The 18,673-nt window shown below is 46.5% G+C and overlaps 1 protein-coding gene across 1 annotated transcript in view; it reads right to left on the bottom strand.

The window, feature by feature from the left end:
- Positions 1-283: 283 nt before the first annotated feature.
- Positions 284-18,673, bottom strand: part of LOC128732940 (dynein beta chain, ciliary-like) — a 53,042-nt gene continuing 34,652 nt past the window's right edge. Inside the window, exons 13-22 of the mRNA XM_053826418.1 lie at positions 18,369-18,635; positions 18,221-18,256; positions 7,979-8,311; positions 7,212-7,924; positions 4,307-7,154; positions 3,746-4,249; positions 3,518-3,684; positions 2,129-3,452; positions 448-2,075; positions 284-383 (exon numbers count right to left, since the gene is read on the bottom strand). Coding sequence (XP_053682393.1) covers positions 284-383; positions 448-2,075; positions 2,129-3,452; positions 3,518-3,684; positions 3,746-4,249; positions 4,307-7,154; positions 7,212-7,924; positions 7,979-8,311; positions 18,221-18,256; positions 18,369-18,635 — 7,920 coding nt within the window. The remainder of the gene's footprint in view (positions 384-447; positions 2,076-2,128; positions 3,453-3,517; positions 3,685-3,745; positions 4,250-4,306; positions 7,155-7,211; positions 7,925-7,978; positions 8,312-18,220; positions 18,257-18,368; positions 18,636-18,673) is intronic.

The raw sequence follows: 18,673 nt of genomic DNA, 5'->3' as shown, positions 1-18,673 counted from the left end.
AGGATATAGTAAATCTGCTCGGAAATTCCGACTAAATCTATCGGGTTTTGGTGGTGTATAAGTTGCATATGAGCTCATGAATCAAACGGGCTTCAGGCTCAATTCATCATCGAATTTCAGCAGTGAAAAGTTAGCAAATTCGATTCGTTGGAAGTAAATCTGTTAATCTCATATTTATTTCAAACAACAAACACTAATGGAATACAGGCGAATTTTCAATTCTGCACAGCAAAAACACAGACTATAACGTCAAAAAAGTTTCAATCTAGTATTGAGTACTATTCTAAACCTGCAGCAGCAAGCAAACACCTCCCAGGGTCCACTTGGCCGGTTTCTCCTTTGATTTCAAATTAAACGTCCACACATAGGTGGGACCCCGAATCCTAAAGTAAAATATAACCCGTAATTAATAAGTACACCAAAACTTCACCTGGAGCTCGGACTAACCTGGTTTTATAAACCGGACATTCGTAAATGTTTTTCGTTTCTTGTTTGTCCTGTGTGATCGCTTTGATGAACATTACCGGCATCTGCGGGAAGAGCTCCTTCAGCCGTGAGCTAGCGATCGAGCCGATGTTGGTATCCCAACGGGCCCCTTCCATGTACAATCCATTGACATATGCTCCTTCGCGCGGCGGAGCACTGATGTCCTCTTTCCACTTCTTTGTCACGTCACAACTCAAACACATCTTATCCAAGGGCCACTCATTCTTGCGTGCCGTCTGCTGCATGATTGCTGTTAGGAAACTTTGTGGATTGAAGAATCCAGCTAGCCACACCGACGATGGAAGGTTAAAATCGTTAGACCAAGCTTCTAGCTCCTTGATCCGAATGGTTAGATCGGCAAACCAAGACTGTAATCCAAACATGGAAGGGTAGGCACGTTTCGTCCAATTTTCTGGTACATCATCAAAGAACAGAGCTGCTTCCAGCTCTTCCATATCCGAGGTTATGGTGAGCTCCCCTTTGAGTCCAAGCATGAGCTCCCTGAGCGAACGTTTCATCTCACGTACCAGAATGTTCATCCGTTCGCATTCCTGGAAGGCGACGATGATGAACGGTGTACGATCTTCGACGCGGGCCATAAGTTCGAGCATATTAAACTCCTCGGGTAGTTTGTCGGTAAAGTCTTCGATGATTGTCTTGACGACATCTTCTCGACTGACGGTTGAACCCGAAGCGGCTCCTGAATCGCGGGGTTGTAGCTCAAAGATGGTTTTGAATAGTTGTTCGGATAACGTTGTGAGGAAGCCAATCTCCGCATTTGGATGAAGACCGTAGAGGTATGGAGATTCAACGGGCAAGTTGTCATCGATATAATTGTGATAGCCGATGTAATCCAGATTGGGTGGGGCTGGGAATCCTGCGCACAGGTTTAGATCTCCATCCACCAGTTCTGGTTGCATTAATTCTTCTAAGTAGGTTCGACACAATCTTCGATCCCAGTCGTCGGTGATGTGACCACCATACATAATTTCACCAAAAAGATAGCGAAGATCTTCCCAAGGAACACGATTGTTTGCTTCCAGATAGTTGTACAGGACATAGACGCTGATTGTGAGATCACCTACGTTGAACGGATACACACGGTTCCAGCCTTGGGGACCAAACTTTCTGCGTTCCGCGACTACAGCGTGGAAGTAGCAAAGGGAGAATAAGATGGCCTTGAATTCGGCCTCTTTGCCACACATTTCTAGCGTTTCTTGGTTGAAGTTGTCCAACGCTTTGTGAATGTTGGCGAGCATTCCAGTGGGTGGTTCATTGGTGATTTTTATGGCGGATTCCAGTATGCCTTGTGGAATGATGTGAAACTCGGGAGAGGCGGCTGGTTCCGCACTAATAAACAGACGATAATTTTCGTGCGAATCGTCTTGAGTTGCTTCCATCTTCTTTTCCAGTGTTGAAAGCCACTTTGCAACCAAATGAATGTTCTGCAAGATTACCCAGTGACCTTGCTTGGAGGCAACGTCGATGGCGTTTTCTGCGACCACTTCCTGACCCTGACCGAGGGAAACGTTGTAAAAGTTGCCATGGTCAGTAGAGTAGCGTAGTTTTTTGCCAAGTTTCTCGACGTCCTGAAATAAGTTGGAAATCAGTGATGGGTTTCGTGCAATTAATTAGTACATACCTTCAGCGGATCTACACCGGGTGAAAGTATAAAGAATACCGGCGTTGACGCACTGGTTTCCTTGAACGACTTATCGAACTCAACCATTCGAGCTTCCACGTATTTCGCTCCCAGCTTTTCTTCGACAAATGTTCGTACCGCGTAGGTCATTCGATCCGGTCTCAAACAGCGCATAATGCACAACCTTTGCAAGGCATTTTTGTTCTTCCATTCACCCGGCATCTTATCACGCTCCGGACACTCCGATTCGATTAGTTTTCTCCAGCGTTTGGCTGATCCTTCGATATCCTTATCTAGTGATCTAAATTCATCCATACCGGCTAGGGCCTTAATTCCACCCCATCCAGCATTCGTTAGGAAATCGAACGGCGAAGTTAGATTCGGTGTGTAAGGGAATCTTAACAAAAAGTCCAACTCGGCCGGATCAATTTCCTTGGCCTGCAAAAGAATTTGAATGGCCATCTGGGCCATGAAGATCAATTTATCTTTCTCGAACAAGCCTCGGCTTGTGTACATGTGAACGGCAAAAGTAATCGAATCAATTAGGTTGAAGACGCGATCCTTTAGTTTTTCGGCTTCTGGTGTTGCAGCGATAGCATCCTTAAATACGGTTGTGAATGCTTTCAGAGAAAACTGATAGATTGGGTTGATCTTGTGCAGGTCGTTCAAGATAAAGTACAGAATTGAAGCACGTTCGGCTGCCGGTCGGTAACTTTCGCGTGCCACGTCGATCTGCTCGGAAGTCTTTTTGCCCTCGCGAACCTTGATTTCGACCTCGGCGGCTGTTTTCTTAGTTTTCTCCAGGTTCAGCACAAGACTTGCATCTTCCAGAACATTCTCTCCAGCGGAGGAAAGTCGACTCAGCAGATCGTCTTCCAGCATCTTGAGTGTGATTTTGAACGTATTTTGCTGCATCGTTAGATCGGCCTTCTGCTGCTCCAGATCCGGACGTTCGGCTTTGACAACCTCGGCAAGCAGCTGCTCTTCGAGACCATCCCGGGTAACGGTAAAGTTGATCAACGTGGTCTGCGCTTGCATCTCCGGTTTATAGTGAGGATTCGCCAGTTTCGTTTGCAGAATCAGTTGAAACTTCGGGTTGTAGTCGATCTCTTTTTCGCCCATCCGGAGGCATTTGCCTTTTTTGACTAGCATTCTTCCCAGCAGGGGATCCAGAACGGCGTCAATGGTTTCGCCAATGTTTTCGATCAACAATGTGCTGCCGTTGGTGACGCATCTCTCGATTACTTCCAGGTATCCCTTAGCTGTCAATCGCAGAACGGTCAGATCGTTGCCGTATTTTTGCTTGATCCATTTGATGCCTTGGCTGTAGATAAAAATGTATAATAATTATTTTATAGGCAGTGAATAAGGGGAAATTTGACTGCTTACAGTTGAGGGTCGATCATAAGTGGCCACCGAGAAGAGTACGTGAGGATGGCCGCATTTTCTGACGACATGCGATCCGATGGTAGTCCTTCATTGTTCCAAGAAGCGATGACAGCGTCGTCTACAATTAAGTTCAGTGGATCAACGCCTTCGGTGAAAGGTATTGCAGGCTGTTGAGCAAAACAACTTTTTTGGTAGGATCACAGTATTTTCCAAATGAACAGAAATTACCTTCGCCAATCGGAATGTGGGGATCCACATTTTCTCCTGCAGCTCGACCCGGTACCGCCTGGTGAAGCAACCGACGTAGCTAATAAAGCAAGCAATCAAAAGCACATCACCCGGAAGAGTCACCGTTTGGCTCTTCAGTTGCGCTATCGATTCCCGCCAGCGGACATTTTCCGACGCCAATCCATTCACCAGACGGTGCGCAAGGTCAATCGTGAATGCGGTCTTATCGGCCTCATCCTGGCACTTTTGCTTCTCGGCCAGAGCATCATTGAACTCAGCCTGAATGACACCAAGTCGCTCTTCCAACTCGTTGATCATACTAGTCAGATCCATCAACTTATCCTGCGCTGCTTTCAGCTCACTTTGCGCTTCATTTAGGGCTCTCTGTTTCGGTTCCACCACCAGATATACTTGGTAAAATTTATGAATGTTTATAACCCAAGCACACAATCCAGCTGCTGCTGCTGATTTAGCGCGAATTTTTTCCGGATCAAAATCGGGGTCCTACAAAAACAAATAGAATAGTAAAATGTCTAGTAACACCCCCCCCCCCGGCTATACCTTAAGATAATCCTGCAGTGCTTTTATCACATCCGGTTGAATGTGCTCCTTGTCGTAGTACAGAAGATCGTTCAGAAAAACGTCCACCTTGTTCATCATCAGCTTGCACGCCTTCCAGCTGCGATCTTTGGGAATCTTTCCCTTGGGTGAAAACAGAACCAAGACGGCAGCGCAAACCTTTACGACCTGTTCCGGCGGAGAGCCGAACGACTTCAGCTCGGTCAGGTTGGTTTTGTCCAACGTGTTCAGAGCTTCCTGTGCCGCGAGCAGCGCCGGTTCTGCCTTTTTCAAATCTTCCTCGCAAATCTTGGCCTTCACACCGACGTCCTCTTCAATAACCCGAACCTTGGTTTCTTCTTCGGCGGCAAAATTCTTCTCCTTCTGTACCTTTTCGTTTTCGGCGCCCACCACTTTAATCAATTTATCCGCCTCCTGGTTTTTCTTCTTTAGAACAACCTCCTGTTCGGCGAGTTGAACTTGAAGCGAGTCTACCTGTTCGGCACATTCGGCCAGTTTCAAGATTCCGCTTTCCAGTCGCAGTACGCGGTCATTCAATTCGGCGTACTTTTCTTTGACAAACTTCGAATACAGAGCGATCAGTTCCAGGAACGATTTCGGCGTTGTGTAATTGTAGCGGCGTTCATTCTGTAGGTAGATGTGGGACATTTCGTTGACCGTTCCGTGAACGAACGCCATAAAGACGGCTACCGGTTCTACCAAGTCCCGCGGCATTACGTCTACTTCGGCCAAGAATCGGGTGGAGACAGACTCCAGTGCCGTCTTGGGCCACTCATGAAACCAGTTAATTGCTGTGCAGTTTACCAATGCTGGAAATTTCCGAGCCCTAACTCTCAGCGTAGATCCCACCGGCGAAAAGCACAACACAATCTTGAGTGACTTGCGTACTTTATCAATAAAATACTTCCAGCAGTTCTCTTTGGTGTCTAAAATACCTAACTGTTTGACTTCATTTCGCAGGGCGTTTACTATGTTATCGATTTCGTCCTCTGGAAACAATTCAGGAATCTCACCGGACGCCAGCAAATCATTTATTAGCACTAGAAAAGACTCTTCTGCAACCTGTGCGTCCGTCATCAGAAACATGCAGGGTACATTTTTCACTCCAGTTTTCATGTACAGTACAGCCAAATCTGCCTTCAAGTCAGCTATTCCGTAGCCCTTCCTCAGCTGAATTTGGGAAACTTCCAGCCCGGAAATGAAGGCAGCCAGTCTCGATAGCGACTGCTTACCAGAACCACCCACTCCAATGAGCAACGCATTACCCCTAGGTCCCTCCAGAATCCTATTGATTCTACAAACGTGGCTCATAGCATCTTCAAAGAGCACCAGATTCATCGCCCCTATCATATCGTTGTAGTTCGCTTGGGCCTCCTCTAGCGTCTTACTCAAACTTTCCCAGCTGGCAACTGGCATGTATTTGGGATCCACTAAACCATCGGCAAAGTGGCAGTAGATGATCGGCGTCGAAAAGACCTTCGATTCATCGAATTCCTCGAAGGATTTCTTGACCACTTCGGAACGCAGCTTCCGGTATGTTTCAATGTCTCGATCGTCCACCAGCTTGTCACTGTAGACTCGTGTGGCCTCGTGCACCCACAATCGGATGAGATAGTTTGGCTCCGGACAAGTGTCACCGTTGGCAAATAACATTCCCTGAAATATGTTTGCCAGATCGCGTAGGTTAAAAACGTAATGGAATTTAATGGCTGTCGGGAGGAAAGTTTGACCCATTCGTAAATGTAGACTCAAAGCGCAGGATACCAGAGCTGCGCAGATTTTTTGGGTTTGAAGGGAAAATTTGTTTAGTGGGTTTGACAAATGTTGCGACAAGATGGAGTAGTAGATGTGGTACAAGGGATCTCCCGTTGGGAAACTGACGGCGAAAACACAGAAATGACGCTGTAATCGAGGATCTATTGTGAAGGAACCGGCCGTTGGATTCATGCAGGACACAAACTGACAGTTGTGTATGTCTTTCAGGGTTAACTTGGTGCGATCGTACCAGTGTCGGTAGTCCATGAATTGGCGAATTAAAGTGTGCGGCTGAACGGTACCGTAGGTGTCCACTTCGGGCATGTTCATGTCATCTACGAAGTAGACCATAGTTTTACTTCCGGGAGGACCAAAATTTCGTCCCGCTTTTTTCTCCAGCGGTTTCTCCAGAACACGTTGCAACATTTCAGAAGTAGTGTAGAAATTGAACGGTACATTGGTGACGGCGTAGTTGTACGAAAGGTTGTTGAGTTTGTCAGCTACGATGACACTTTTTCCGGAGCCAGCGCCACCTATCAGCATGACTGGGTGCTTTGCCTCTATCAGAATGTCCATGAACCAGCGAAGACGAGTGGTTTCTGCCGTTGGAACCAGAATCGATTGCAGAGGTATGTCGGTATCCAGTTCGAAGCTGGGAACAAGCTCCGTCCAAGGGTTGAACTTCTTCGTTTCTGGTTCAATATAATAGTTGAAGATAGTTCCCCCAGGTGGAAAGCGGATCGCTTTGAACTCGTTGATCCACCATTTATGAAACTCATTACGCCAATCTACCAGTTGATCTTGATACAGAGAAGATCCGAATCCCCAGATTACGGCAAATACGTAGTAGATCTCGTACCATTCTTTGGGGCTATCGGGAGGAAGGTTTTGCGGTGTCAGAAGGCAATCCAAAAGATGGCACGTCATTTGAATCATCGCAATCTCTGAAATTGGTGTAATCTTCTTGAAGCGTTTGTGTGCCTCGATCAGCGGAGGAATGTATTTGTCGAACAGGACGGAAAGGATGCTCTTTTCGGCTTGAGTTTCCCGGGAGTCGATCCACGAGGCAACGAATCTAAAAGAAGTAGTTGAATACGTCAGTACGATGTTCTATTCTAATCTAATCACTTACGGATTCCATCCAAGATCTTGAGGGTTGATGTAGAGAATACCCGCACGTGAGACGGTAGCTGGAGTCGCAGTTCTCAGGTTAGAAATTTCAAACAGCAGACGCATTTCCTTCGTAAGCGCAATCCGTTCGTTACTGGCCAAAGTGAGCACTTTATTGTCATCCATTACCGTGTTTAGACTCTCGATCCACATGGGGTCGATATCACCATCCAGTACGATCCACTTGGGTCCAGTTCCACCCATATTGGCTTGATCACGCATTATTACCGAAAACAACCCATCTTTCCACTCTCGAGTTGCCGGATTAATGATCCCAAACAGCTCGTCGTTTGTCACAGCCTTCGGGTCCAGATCATTGAAATGGGGCTTCCGCCGCTGGTTTTGATATGTTTTAAATAACGATTTCCAAACTTGTGTCTTTCCGGTACCAGCAAAACCAACGATGAAGACAGAATGACGTACGGCGAACAGTTCTTCCAGCTGAACTACCTTAAGGATGAAGTTGTCTTCGGGTTGCAGCTTTAACTCCATGGTCGACTTTCGGATAAGTCGTTCAAAGTCCGGTGATCGTTTCCGCGGTACATCCAGTGCTGGAAACAGATCCCCAATTAGACCCATGAAGACGGGCACGTCGTCGGTTACAATCTTTGGAATATTGAAATCTCGCAAGGCACGCATCAGAACCTGGTCTTCGGGACGCTCGCGATCACCTCGCTGGAAACGAAAAATTTCAATCAAATGCAATTTTTTACTCTTAACGAAACCCACCTTTAGTGATCCGGCAACGACCAACACCGACTTGATGGCTCGCAAGCCCCAATCGTAGTGATCCTGTTTAGAGAGCAGCTCCTTGCACAGGGTATACAGCGTGATGAACTTTCGCGCCAGCAGCCGAGCCTCCTGGAAACCCTCGGCGACCAGCATAATTTCGCAAATCAGCTCGAAATCCGGAACGACCATAGCGCACGGTCGGAATAAGGCCTTCAGGTTTTCGGGCAGTTCCGTTCGGCCGGCGTAACCGGGGTTCATCGTGATGAAAATACCCACCGTCGGGATGAGGGAGATGATTTCACCCATAAAATTGAATTTCTCCTTCTTGCCCTATTTGGTATGCAAACGGAAAGTTAATATTTCTCATTTCTAACAACACCAGAGTGAAACATCTAGCTAGACAGTGGTTGTGGTGAAAACGTATGGATCAAACGTGCCAATGGTCCTAACTGTGCACTCACAACACCGCAACAGACTAATGATGCTTCGTACATGCAGAGATTAAGCAATTGAAGTTCGTTTAGTTGAATGATTCCCCTCTTCATCTGCAGATGGATGTCGTTCACTTTAATAACACATTACTAATACGAAACGCGCAACAACAATTTGTGCCTAACCAATCGCCGAATATAGTTAATCGGCTGGATGCCAGGACTCGAATGCTACTCGAAACCCGTGTCACAGGCTGAAACGTGATTTGATCTCTCGTGGTGCTGCTTCATTTGGTGCTCTAAATTCGGGTAGGTTGGCCAGTTCATCGGAACATACTCAAACCAAAAAAAAAAAATCTTCTGCCATTGGAAATGTGCTACTGCTTCAAACGAGTCGAGTCCGTGGCCTGTACTGCCATCAACCCATGATGGGATGCTGGATTCGGAAGTGGAAGTGGTTTGGCAATGCAAATGGGATTCCTCGTGCGCGCGTGATTGTAACTGTATCGTAATCGAAGAGGAGGCAGGCAAAGGACCAGGATATCGTAATATTTAATCGGTGCCATTATATGAGTATGGGGCCAGCTCGTCTTTGAATGGTGCACGCATGGCACCGCACCGGCCGGCCGGGGGTTGACATCGATGTCGTTTGGATGATGTAATTGCCTCGTATCGAAGTGGTATCAATATCTGCGTAGTTTGCTTCCGGTGCTTCGAAAAACGTTAAATGGAATGAATTGGTTGCGAGTATTTGCGGCGGTAGCTTCGAGTTGATTAAACAGTGAAATAGCGATTCGGTTTTGTTTTTATGGAGCGAGAATAATCGGATGGGGTGGGTTGGCAGCGGGATGAGTTTTGGGCATGTTTGCAAACGCATTCGGATGCTTGTGCATACTTTGATTGCAAATGAGAATGTTGAGGTTCTACTGAACTTAATTAATTGACCTTAGTTCGCTATAGTTTATGTTGATTTCACTTCGATTCACATTTACATTCAGCATATAGTAATTCGGAAGTAAGATTTTAAATTACTCATGTTTTTACCAAACTATTTTTGTTCATCGCCATTTAACTATTCAACACTTTGATGGAATGAATATTTTACATAAATATGTGTAAAAATGAATGGGCTACAACTTTAAAATGTAACTTCTTTATATACAGTAAGAATTTGTACAGCACGGGTTCAATAATTACTCGTATTTCAAAAATGATAAGAGCGAATACATGTAACATGTGTAAGTTGAGCTAAGTAGGACCAAAACCGAATTGAAATATATACCACGCATCACTTGAAATACGTATCCTGCAAATGATGGATCCGCCTACAAATGCAGAATCTCGGTAAAAGCATGTTCGATGAACCTGAAAATACTGAAAACCGGAGCAGAGGGTCTAAAGCCTCCAAAGAAGGATGGTTATCCATGGCTAAGTAAAAACGTGAATGGATAAACCCCTAATCCAAGGTGCCATGCGACCCGTGCCGAGGGACGCAGCGATGAACGGCCCGTCGCTAATAAAAGCAGTGGAAGGAAAGAGAGACATGCTACCAAAAGTGGTAGCGGCGTGTCATCAGCTCGATGCCATTATCTAGTTCGTGGCAGGTCGCAGCACCCTGGCGAAGGACCTGAAAGAAGGTCTGCTCATGCTTCGGGGCACCATGCGTGATGCGACGAAGGAGCACAGCGAACTCGAGGCGCGAGTAGGAGTGGCAGAGAAAAAAAAACGAGAAGGCGTTTGAATCGAGGTCTGCACAAACGGGTGCCTGCCCGTCAATGACTGACCACACCGTGGCCCTCGCGACTACGGAGCTGTCCATCGACAACAAGGTATCCACCAAACGTGCAAAGCAGTCCCCAGGGGAAGAAACGCCCACGGACGAGAAGAAGCGCCTGATCGCAAAGGGTCGCAAGCCAACCGAAGAATCCACTGAGGGTAACGAGACGCAGTTGACGCCCGACAATCAGTGGGAATTAGTGAAAAAGAAGAAGGCCAGGAAGAAAGAGGAGGATTGAGTTTCACAAAGAGGAGCAAAGGCGATGCCCTTATCCTCAACACTGAGGGGCCGCAATATTCGGCGGTTTTGAAGGCCATGAGAGGGGACGATCACTTGAAGGGTCTTGGCGCGGATATGCGATGTATCCGCCGCTCTCGCACGGGTGACATGATCCTTGAGCTTAAAAAGAATGCCACTGAGAAGGGTTCTGCCTACAAAGTGCTGGCAGAAAAGGTCCTCGGCGATAGCATACAGATTTGCGGACTAACGCCCGAGATGACTCTCCATTTTAAAAACCTGGACGAGATCACTGAAGCGGGCGAACTAGTACAAGCTCTCAAGGAGCAATGTAACATGGTGGTGACTACCGAGGCAGTTCGTCTGCGTAAGGGACCGGCGGTAACCCAGGTAGCTATTATAAGACTTCCACTGGTAGACGGAAACGCAGCCCTGAAAGAGGCTAAGCTGAAGGTGGGATGGTCCATATGCCCACTGAGCGTGTTCCAGCAGTCGGAGGCCTGCTTCCGAGGCTTTGAGCGGGGGCACAAGTCCTGGAGCTATAAGAGGCCAGACCTCAGCCACCTGTGTAGGAGATGTGGCGGTGCGGGCCATATAGCGAGGGCTGTACTGCGCCGCCCTGGTGCCTAAAATGTACCGGCCAACGGGACGCTAAGCATACAACAGGAGACCCAAAGTGCCCGGCAGGCGCGCCGGCGACTAAAACACGGGCGTAGTGCAGGTAACGCAACTAAACTTGAATCACTGCTACGCGACCCAGTAGCTGTTGTACCAAGCAGTTACTGAGTCGTTGACGGACATTGCCATCATCTCGGACCCATCGCGCATTCCTGCCGGAAACGGTAACTGGGTCTCGGATAGGTCCGCGACGGCGGCTATATAGACGACAAGCAGGTTCCCGGTTCAAGAGGTTGTGTCAATCGCAGAAGACGGATTTGTGGTTGCCAAAGTGTGTGGAGTGTTCTACTGCAGCTGTTATACTCCGCCGAGTTGGTCTATCGAGCAGTTTACGCGGATGGTAGACCCAGTATCAATCGTGCTGACTGGTCTAAGGCCGGTGGTTGTGGCGGGCGACTTCAACGCTTGAGCGGTAGAGTGGGGAAGCCGTCGCACGAACCATAGGGGTCGGATTCTGCTTGAGGTTCTGACAAAACTCAACGTAAACCTGGTCAACATCGGCACCACAAGTACCTTCAGTAGGAATGGGACAGAGTCTATCATCGACGTGACATTCGGCAGTCCAGATCTGATAGCAGACTGGAGGGTAGACAATGGCTACACTCACAGTGACCATCTTCAGGCGGTCCGCTATGGTGTCGGTCAGATAATGAGGTGGTAGGCGGCGTGTAGAGCCAACACTCCAACCACCCGCGGATGGAAGACATCATACTTCGATTCCGAAGTATTTGTGGAAGCAATCCGAAGAGAGTGCGGTGATCGCGAAATGCCCGATCCGAACGCTGATCATTTGATTAAGGTACCGTCGCGAGTGTGTGACGCCACCCTGCCTAGGAAAGGTCGACCTAGGTATGGGAGGTCACCGGCTTACTGGCGGACAGAAGAAATTGCGGAACTCCGCGGAGCGTGCTTTCGTGCGAGGAGAATTATGCAAAGAGCTCGCTCGGATGAAGGCAGGGCAGAATGTCGAGTAGCACTTGTTGCTACACGCGCAGCGCTTAAGAATGGGATAAAAGCTAGCAAGCAGAGATGCGGGAGTGGATCATCGAGGGCCTCTTCCCGCGCCACGAGCCAAGGCCCTGGCCTCAGGCCGCTGAGTCGTCCCACGGCCGACGTTCCAGTATCTCAGACCATAGCGTAGGATGGTCGGCCTCCATGCCCAATATCCAAAGTAACTTGGGCAATCGCGGTTTAGAGGTTGGGGCGGAAGCGACGGCTACGAACGAGGAACTCATTGAGATCGCTAAATCCCTAAAGGTGAGCAAGGCACCAGGGCCAGACGAAATCCCGAATACGGCCATTAAAGCGGCTATTCTAGAGGCTCCCGAATTATACGGGGCAGTAGTGAGTAGATGCCTGGAAGATGACCTGTAGGCGGAAGACCACGACAGCGGAGGGAGTGACAATAAAGTCTTCATTGATGCAGTATTGATATGCTACCACCTTCGATAAGCGAAGTTAAAGAAGCCATCCAGCGGCTGAAGAATAATAAAGCAGCAGGAAAGGTTGGCATTGGAGCGTAAATGGGCCCCGACAAGTTGGTCAGCTGTTTGCATCAATTGATTTGGAATACGGAAAGACGGGGTTATTTACCCTATTTCTAAGGAAGGCGATAAGCAGGATTGTAATTACCAGCGAGCTATCACTATCCTAAATGCCGCCTACAAGTGCTTTCCCAAGTTATCTTCCATTGATTGTCGCCTATAGCCAATAGATTCGTGGGAAGTCATCGGGCTGGCTTCATGGAGGGTCGATCTACGACGAACTAAATCTTCACCTTGCGGCGCATCCTCCAGAAGTGCCACGAATTCCGAGTCCCAACGCATCACCGGTTCATTGATTTCAAATCCGCATATGATAGTGTAAACCGACAAGAGCTTCGGAATATTCTGGGCAAAAACGGCTTTCCGGATAAGCTTATTAGAATTATCATGGCTACGATGGATGGGATCCAGTGCTTTGTGAGAATCTAGCGTGGATTGTCGCACCTGCTCGAATCTCGCAGGGGACTTCGACAAGGTCTTTTCTGCCTGCTATTCTGCATTGCGCTTGAAGGTGTTATAAGACGAGCGGCGATCGAAATTTGGGAAACGATTTTCAATCAATCCCAGTCAATTTATTTGCTCTGCTGACGACATGGATGATGTCGGTTGAACATCTAAGGTGGTGGAACATTAGTACACCAGACTAAAACGGAAAGCAGAGAAGATTGGGTTGTAGATACATACGTTTAAAACGGAGTACATGCTGGCGGGCAGTATCGAGCGCGACAGGGCCCGATTAGGCAGTACCGTTGCAATCGACGGGGATGAGTTTGTGATAGTAGACGAGGCGTATTATCAGCGGAAGTCGGGTCTACTACGGACTTCAAAAACACTTCCGGTCGTTCGACCGTCTGAGCCTCCGTACGAAATGCACATTGTATAGAACACTAATTAGACAGAAGAGCACTTGGGAGTACTTGGAGTTTACGAAGGGCGGGTACTGAGAACCATCTTTGGCGGCGTGCAACAGAACGATGTATGGAGGTGAAGAATGAATCACGACCTCGCGCGTATGTGCGGCGAAGTGTTCAGAAAGTGGTTGAAGCTGGACAGATACGTTGGGCAGGACATGTTGCTAGAATGCCGGTCAACTATCCCGTAAAAATGGTTTTGCAGACGAAAAGGGGCACACGAGCGAGGTGGCAAGACCAGGTGGAACGAGATCTAGCGAGCACTGGATGCCTGCGGAACTGCCATGGACCTAATTAGATGGAGGAATTATGTTACGCAGATCTTGTCATAAAACGTAAGGAACTAAGTAAGTAATTAAGTAAGCATCAGCCGAAAGAGGAGAAGGACCTTTCTTTTTGTACGCAACAAGCGCATCACCGATATGATATCAGACCATCACGTTGAATCGCTAAGATATGCTTGAGCGTCGCACGTATCTGGGAACGAGAGAAGAAAGTTGGGTATCGTTACGATGCCCGCTGATTGGAGAATTCCGAGGTGAAAAGGGTCTTTGTCGAACAACTAGAATCCGGAGTCTCGGAGTTGGTGGAACCTTCGAAGCGCAATGGACCGGCATTAAGAACGCTTTCATCATGAACAATGATGAAAGGCGTTCTCGGCAAAGCGCGCATCCGGCGGAGGGACTGGATTTCGCGTGAAGCTTGGAGAATGATCGACGAGCGGAGAGAGCCGAAACCCAACATTGAATTAGGACGAACCCAGAGAGCTGAGACAGCTGCCCGTCAACGGTATGTTATGGACTGGATTATTTGCTGTTTCTAGTACAGATGAAATGAACTCAGTATTGCCAACCTGAAACCAATGATTCGAGCGAATCACTTGCGTTCATGTTCGTGTTGTTCTCTACATTCATTTATTCTCGACAATAGTGAACGAAATCAAATGTGCATCATTCATGCATTTTGAACTGCCAGCAGCGGCAAACGATATTATAATAAACGTAAACATTGTTCCGAAATTTTAATTAATTTATTTCAACCAGATTTTGGTTCATTTTAAGAAGCATGCAGTTTAAAAAACTAAACTTTGAGATCTAAAACATCTGTCAAGAGCAAAAAATTGACTGACAGATTAGTCGAGCAATCATTTAGCACTGTAATTCACGAATGAATTGTTCTGAAGGGTAAAAAACCGAGAAAGACAAACACTGTCAGCAATTCAGTAGTCAAAACTATGGGCTGACAAACAAAAGAACACTACCAGGGGTAAAACTGTTTGCGCTTAATGCAAGGCTGTCATTTTATATTCGCTTACATGCAAGGCTGTCATTTTTTTCGAGTACTGCTCAAAGGTTAGCCCATTTTTGTTAGCCCAGATGATGCATCAACTATTCAGCAACATATACGAAACCACAATTTTCTCGGTGAACTGGATGCAGGGCGTATTTGTCGAAGTCTCGAAAAAGGAGACCTAACTGAATGCGGTAACTATGACTTTCCCGGCAAGCTTATCAGACTGAATAAGGCCACGATTGGGGGTACGTAGTGTTGTGTGCGGATTTCGAGTGGATCGTTGAGTTCATTCGAATCCCACAGTAGGACTCGTTCAGGTGATTGTCTCTTATGCCTGCTGTATGAAACAAGCGAATACCAATACCGATACCCATTTTCACGCGAGAGAGTATGAGAAGCATACCACAGACTAACAGACGTAACACTGAAGCCTCATTCCATCGTCAATAAAAACGATTATTTAAAATTTTCGCTTAAGCCAACACTCAAACAAGAATCGCTGCGCTAGAATGCCGCCCGCCTGCACTGGCGTTTTTGTCAGATAATATACAAGTAAAATTTATAGCGTTGCTGAATTTATAGCAACCTGCTTTGCGTAGCGCGAAGACTGCATCAGGTAATGCTAGTGTTTTTCCAAGTTTTGGGGGTGTCATTGAAATGATATTTTGTTAGAAAATTCATACGAAGTGTTACGTCTGTTAGTCTGTGAGCATACCCTCCAAGGCTTACGCTCCACTGATGCAGGCGTACGACAAATGACAATAACGCTTCTACTCCGCGTCCTATTTTATTTTAGTCCCGAAAGATACTGACCAGCAGTTTACGGTCCTTATTTGCATTGACCTAGCTTATCGTTTTCCCAAAGTCAGTAAGAATGTTTACGGTTATCTCGCGTTTATTATTTTCACAACTGCAGCCAGGGATGGCTCGATCACTTTGACTCAATTTTGATTCATTTGACAGTACCGTCTCAGCCGAGCAAAATTTGACAAAGTTGTATATGGGACATTTGTCGAATTAGTTGTTATCTACAATTTTGCGAAATGAACTGAATGAATGCTCATTTAGTCACCAATGAGGTACTAGCGTTGTAGCACCGTAACCACATAAAATACAGCAAAACTTTATTCAGCAAAATTTTACACATTAACTAGTTCTTCAAATGTGCTATACAGAATTTTGTCAAATTTTGTTCGGCTGAGACGGTACTGTCAAATTAATCAAAATTGAGTCAAACTGATCGAACCACCACTGACTGCAGCAGTTTAAATGTTATAGCGGGGCACCGCGCGCTTCCTGTATGGTAAACTAAATGTACTATGTTTCCTATATGTTAGATAGAAGGTAGGCCCTCAACGATAGGTGTAAAATTATGGATAAACGAGTCGTAAGCCGTCCGTCAACTCATAAGGTTGACAGGGTATTGTAAAATCCATCTTTTACTTCTACGTGAAGAGGTCTGTAGGGCAGCTCGGATCGACCCTACACAATCACTGGTGCTGTGAGCACACATTTTGGCACCTGTACAATCGTGAGCGCACAGCCTCGAAGCGTCTTTCTGCACTACCAGTTCGCGAGACCAACAACTCGTGAGCTGCCAACAGCCCGCGAGCGCCACAATAGGATGTACGACTTTACGATTGTGCTTTACTTTTTCTTTTCTGCTTCATCTCATTCATTCTCATTCAGAAACTTATTTATGATTGAAATCAGTCATTAATCGGTTGTCACAACTGGTTTGTAAAAACTGTGCTAGTAGGGTTGCGCGCTATCGGTATCAACTGCTCGGGTTGCACTGACAAGCGAGAACGACGACTGTGGCTGGTAAATGCACTAAATACAATTGAATATACACTCGCCAAAACGGGGCAGTGCATGAAAGAGTAATAAAGAGACTCCGACAGAAATGCGCATACCAGTTTGTTCGTTAGAACGAGATCGGGCGTGAGAAAATTAGACCACATGAGTGCGGCCTTCGCAACACCACGGTGGAATAAACTGAGGACCCGTACAGAGGCCCTGTACAAGACACTAATAAAACCAATTGTTTTCTATGAGCACGAGGAGAACCTGTGAGTGTTTGGAGTTTTCGAGCGGTGGGTGCTAACAATCATATTTGGCGGTGAGCAGTCGAACGGTGTATGAAGACGAAGAATGATTCAGGAACTCGTGCGTCACTACGGCCAGTATTTAGAAGGTAGTTAAAGCTGAATGGATATGTTGAGCAGGCATGTCGCAAGGATGCTGGACAATTACTTTTCGAAGAAGACATTAGTTTTAAAATGGTTATTATAGACCGAGCGCAATGTGCTGAGAATGCAGTATTCAAGAAGTTGGATTGCAGCGACTCACAACCAAATTTTTTAGAGAACTTTTGGTCATCATGGTTTGACTCAAGACGAAGGCCTATTAAATAAATAAAAGCAAAGCTTTAGGCTTAAACGAATCCAAAGCGATGGTCAAGCTATGGAGGAGGGTTTCGTAGCCGCAAGGTTACCGAGTCTGCTTTGATAAACGAGTGGTCATGGGTTCGAATCTTAGTAGAATCAAGCCATTCGATGTCGACTGACTTTAGCATGGGTTTATTCTCAGGCCCCTCATTTTACCCTTCCTTCATTCTGAATTCTATATTTACCCTCTGAAGCCTCTCGACAGTGCAAATGTCTCTCCTATAGTTAAGTGTACTGATCAGAGGTACGAATGAGTCCTCGTCAGGAACGGCTATAATTTGGGATAGTACTGGTAGCGACGAAATGCAGTACCGGTCATACAGCAAACACCCGGGCCATATCATAATAGATCAACTATAGTGGACGCAGTGATGAGTCCACACATGTCCACGTGGCCTCACTTGTACTATTCACAGCGTATCGCTTGATTGTAAGAATTATTCGGCATATAAACTGCTAAGTATGAAATGAGCTATGGTGATTAATGCAAGTCAAAAAACATTGGACAAAAGTTGCATTGTTAGACGTCGGTGCTAATGTAAATCTAACGTTCAAATATGCCCTCATAGTTCTGAATAGTCGAATTTCATCCTGTTGTTAAGGTCTAGGCAAGTAAGCAATGAGCCCATCGCACAAATTCGATGAAGTGTTTTCTAAGGTTTTAATACTAACGTCAAACTAAGTGCAAAGTCAACTGTCATATTACAGGCACATTCCTGACATTACAGTCTAACAATGTTAAAATCATGATGAAAGCATAGCACAACAAATAATAAATGGCTTATGATTGCACATGTACGATTACATAGATGACTGTACTTATTGACTATCATTTCAGCTGTCATAGTAAGCATAATCCTGTTTTTTTTTTGACTAAATACGTCACTACTAGCGGGAAACCGGTGTTAATCGTATTACCTTGATATCACTAAGGGTTGCATATTTTTGTTCACCCTTTCGTTAAAAAAATAACCCGAACCGAAAATTCACACCAGACAAAGGGAAGTAAAATAGAGAAATACAATCACACACGATATCGCTGGAAAGTCTGTCGACTGGCACCTACCTTGATCGCATCCTGGATCGACTTCACCTGGACGGCCACCACCGACAGGACCTCAACCGAGATGCGATTGAATTCGTCGAAGCAACCCCAGGCACCGGTTTGCGAGAGTCCTTTGTAGATGTTACCGCAGGACTTGTAGTCCATCTGTTCCGAGCAGTTGAAGACGTACACCATAATTCCCAGCGCTCGGCCGAGATCCTTTGTAGTTTCGGTTTTGCCAGTGCCCGCTGGCCCAGCCGGGGCACCTCCCATAATGAGATGCAATGACTGCAAAAGAACAAGTGTTAGCTAGATCTTGCTGTTTA

Source organism: Sabethes cyaneus, chromosome 1 (assembly GCF_943734655.1).
Source record: "Sabethes cyaneus chromosome 1, idSabCyanKW18_F2, whole genome shotgun sequence".
Taxonomy (NCBI): Eukaryota; Metazoa; Arthropoda; class Insecta; order Diptera; family Culicidae; genus Sabethes; species Sabethes cyaneus.
Note: the sequence above shows the minus strand (reverse complement) of the source record. Positions and strands in the feature narration are given on the sequence as shown.